Here is a 2,312-nt window from a genome sequence, read left to right as displayed (position 1 = left end):
TCCGATCGCCGTCCGGATCGCGTAAGAGCTCCCTGAATTCGCCGCTCAGCGACGAGAGAAAGAACTCGGTTACTATCAAAATTAACGACCAGGACGGTTTAGAGTCGAGTCCCGAGAATTCCATAACAGGCAGTAAAATGATCCAACAGTCCCAGCACAAGTCGCGCATTTCCAAAAGCCCGCTCAGGGTGTTGAACAAAATGCGAACGTGGGGCAGCCGGGACGCGCTCGATGACAAAACCGCCACGGTTAAAGTAGAGTACAGTGTCGTAGAAAACGTCATATCCATACCGCAGCTGAACCGTCGCGATTCGGATGATCAGATGTTGAGCAACGTCGGTGGTCAAGTCTCGGTGCCCAGATTTCTTGCGGCAAACTCGCGCGAGGGGATAGACTTTGAGAGCCTCGAATCGGAACTGTGCAACTTTGATTCGGAGCATTCGAACGATAGCACGAGATCGAAGAGTTCGTTAGGACCGTATCACGTCGAGGCAACGATCTCCCGGCACAAAAGGTCGCCGATTGCTTTCGAACCGGACGCGCTATCCGCGTATCGTCTAGATCATGGCATCGAGATGAATTCCCTTTTGCATCACAAGTCCAGGAGTAACGAGTATTTGCGCAGCTGCATAGACGGCGAAATGTCATCCGGTTGTTCGCTCCAAGAGGGGAGCGATCGTCAGAGCTCGCGTGCCAATTACAGAAGTCCAAAAAGAAGTCTGCCCGCGTCGCCCCCGATTGATAACGCCGGTCTTTGTCTATCTTTGACCTCCGAAGATATGGACATCACGTCTACTAAGAATTTCGCTGCTGAACAAGTCCTGAGAAAGAGCGATAAGTAGGCTTCGACAAAACGGATGTACTCTCGCGACTTTTTGTATACAGTGTTCCTGCCGCTACCTTTTCTCTTCCAAACGATTAGAATTACGTTATCGATACGATAAATCGCACGAGTTTCTTGCAGGATATAAACGCGGTATCCATTAAACATGCAGCCGATGATTATCCTGTATTCGATGAGAATGCAAGTAGAGCTTGCTGCTCGAAACGCATTTCGATGGCATGTCTTTTTTTCTCCCCCAGTGCACTTTTCTCCTTACATATACATACTGGTATATTCGAAGAATTTCGTACTGATCGTGTGTTTCTATTCTATCGCAGGCCTCTCTGAGGAAAGCATCTACCATACCCGTAAGTTTTCTCACGCAACGGTTGTTATGTATTTCGCTGAGACATGTCTTCCCTGACCCGCCCTCCTCCATTTCCCCATATTTCTTCCTGTCTAAACTTTTATTCCAAACTCTAATTTTTTTTTCTTTTTTTTTTACTGAACGACGACTCATATTGCGTATATTGTAAAGCTAAGGCGACGAGATCTCAAGTAGACACTTTTTACTTTCGTAACTAAATGGTTTGCAATGAGCCCTATTATGTAGTTTATTGCTTAGTTGGTTGATCACATAGTTGATAATGCATGTATACACCAATCGATAGTGTTTTCGTTTCTCATCGTTTCTATCAATCGTTGGCAACGAAGGATTGATAGGAGAACGACACAATTTTTTAGATTTGTTTTGGACGATCTGTGTACGCGTCTTGTGAATGTTCGATATCCTTGTTTGTACATTGTTGTCCAGATAATTTTATTGAGATGAACTCGGTCTCCGGTAGTGCAGCGTGAACTTATTCTGACTTGCGAAGTGGACTTCGGATTAAATCCGGTGAGGGACCACAGATTTTAGAAATTTAAGTTTAATCTTGTACGTATGAAACGCGGAGAGAAAAGTCGCAGGCTGGTGCGGACCTAAGATTGCCTCGAAAAATGTCCAAAGTATATTTAAGCACCAATCTTTTCTAATAATTGTTTATGCAAAGGGCATAGACTTGTTCTTTTTATATTTCAAATAAAATTTACGATTATTATTTATCCTAATTTAAGGCGATGTGATACTCGTAGTTCGAGTAAGCTGACAATGAGATCTAACGAGAGAGAAAGAGAGCGCATAAGAGAAAAAAGAATATAGAAATATATATACATATACGCAGTCTTTCTGGTGTTGGTTCTTTTCTGATATTATCTGGAAGACATTTAACATTTCTAACAAGCAGATCTAACAGCCCACTACTACGTGAAAGAGAATCATACGCTTCGTCCATTATCGCAAAGTTCAACTTCAACGGTACTGTTTTTACATTGGAGCATTGTCAGGTTGTATGTGTCTGCATAGTCATAATTTTAATAGTGAAAAAAAAATCAAACAATTACATTGTATGTAATATATAGATATATATTTATATATATATATATATAT

General features: G+C 42.2%; 1 protein-coding gene across 2 annotated transcripts in view; it reads left to right on the top strand.

The window, feature by feature from the left end:
• The window catches only part of LOC115245076 (alpha-ketoglutarate-dependent dioxygenase alkB homolog 7, mitochondrial-like), a 9,351-nt gene extending 7,305 nt beyond the window's left edge, over positions 1-2,046 (top strand). Inside the window, exon 14 of one of the 2 annotated variants that reach the window (XM_029823175.1) lies at positions 1,162-2,046. In XM_029823175.1, coding sequence (XP_029679035.1) covers positions 1,162-1,247 — 86 coding nt within the window. In that variant the 3' untranslated portion in view covers positions 1,248-2,046. The other variant, XM_029823173.1, reaches the window with a different exon arrangement.
• The last annotated feature ends 266 nt before the right edge of the window (positions 2,047-2,312 follow it).

The sequence above is a fragment of the Formica exsecta genome, unplaced genomic scaffold (assembly GCF_003651465.1).
Source record: "Formica exsecta isolate Colony F162 unplaced genomic scaffold, ASM365146v1 scaffold90, whole genome shotgun sequence".
NCBI lineage: Eukaryota > Metazoa > Arthropoda > Insecta > Hymenoptera > Formicidae > Formica > Formica exsecta.
Note: the sequence above shows the minus strand (reverse complement) of the source record. Positions and strands in the feature narration are given on the sequence as shown.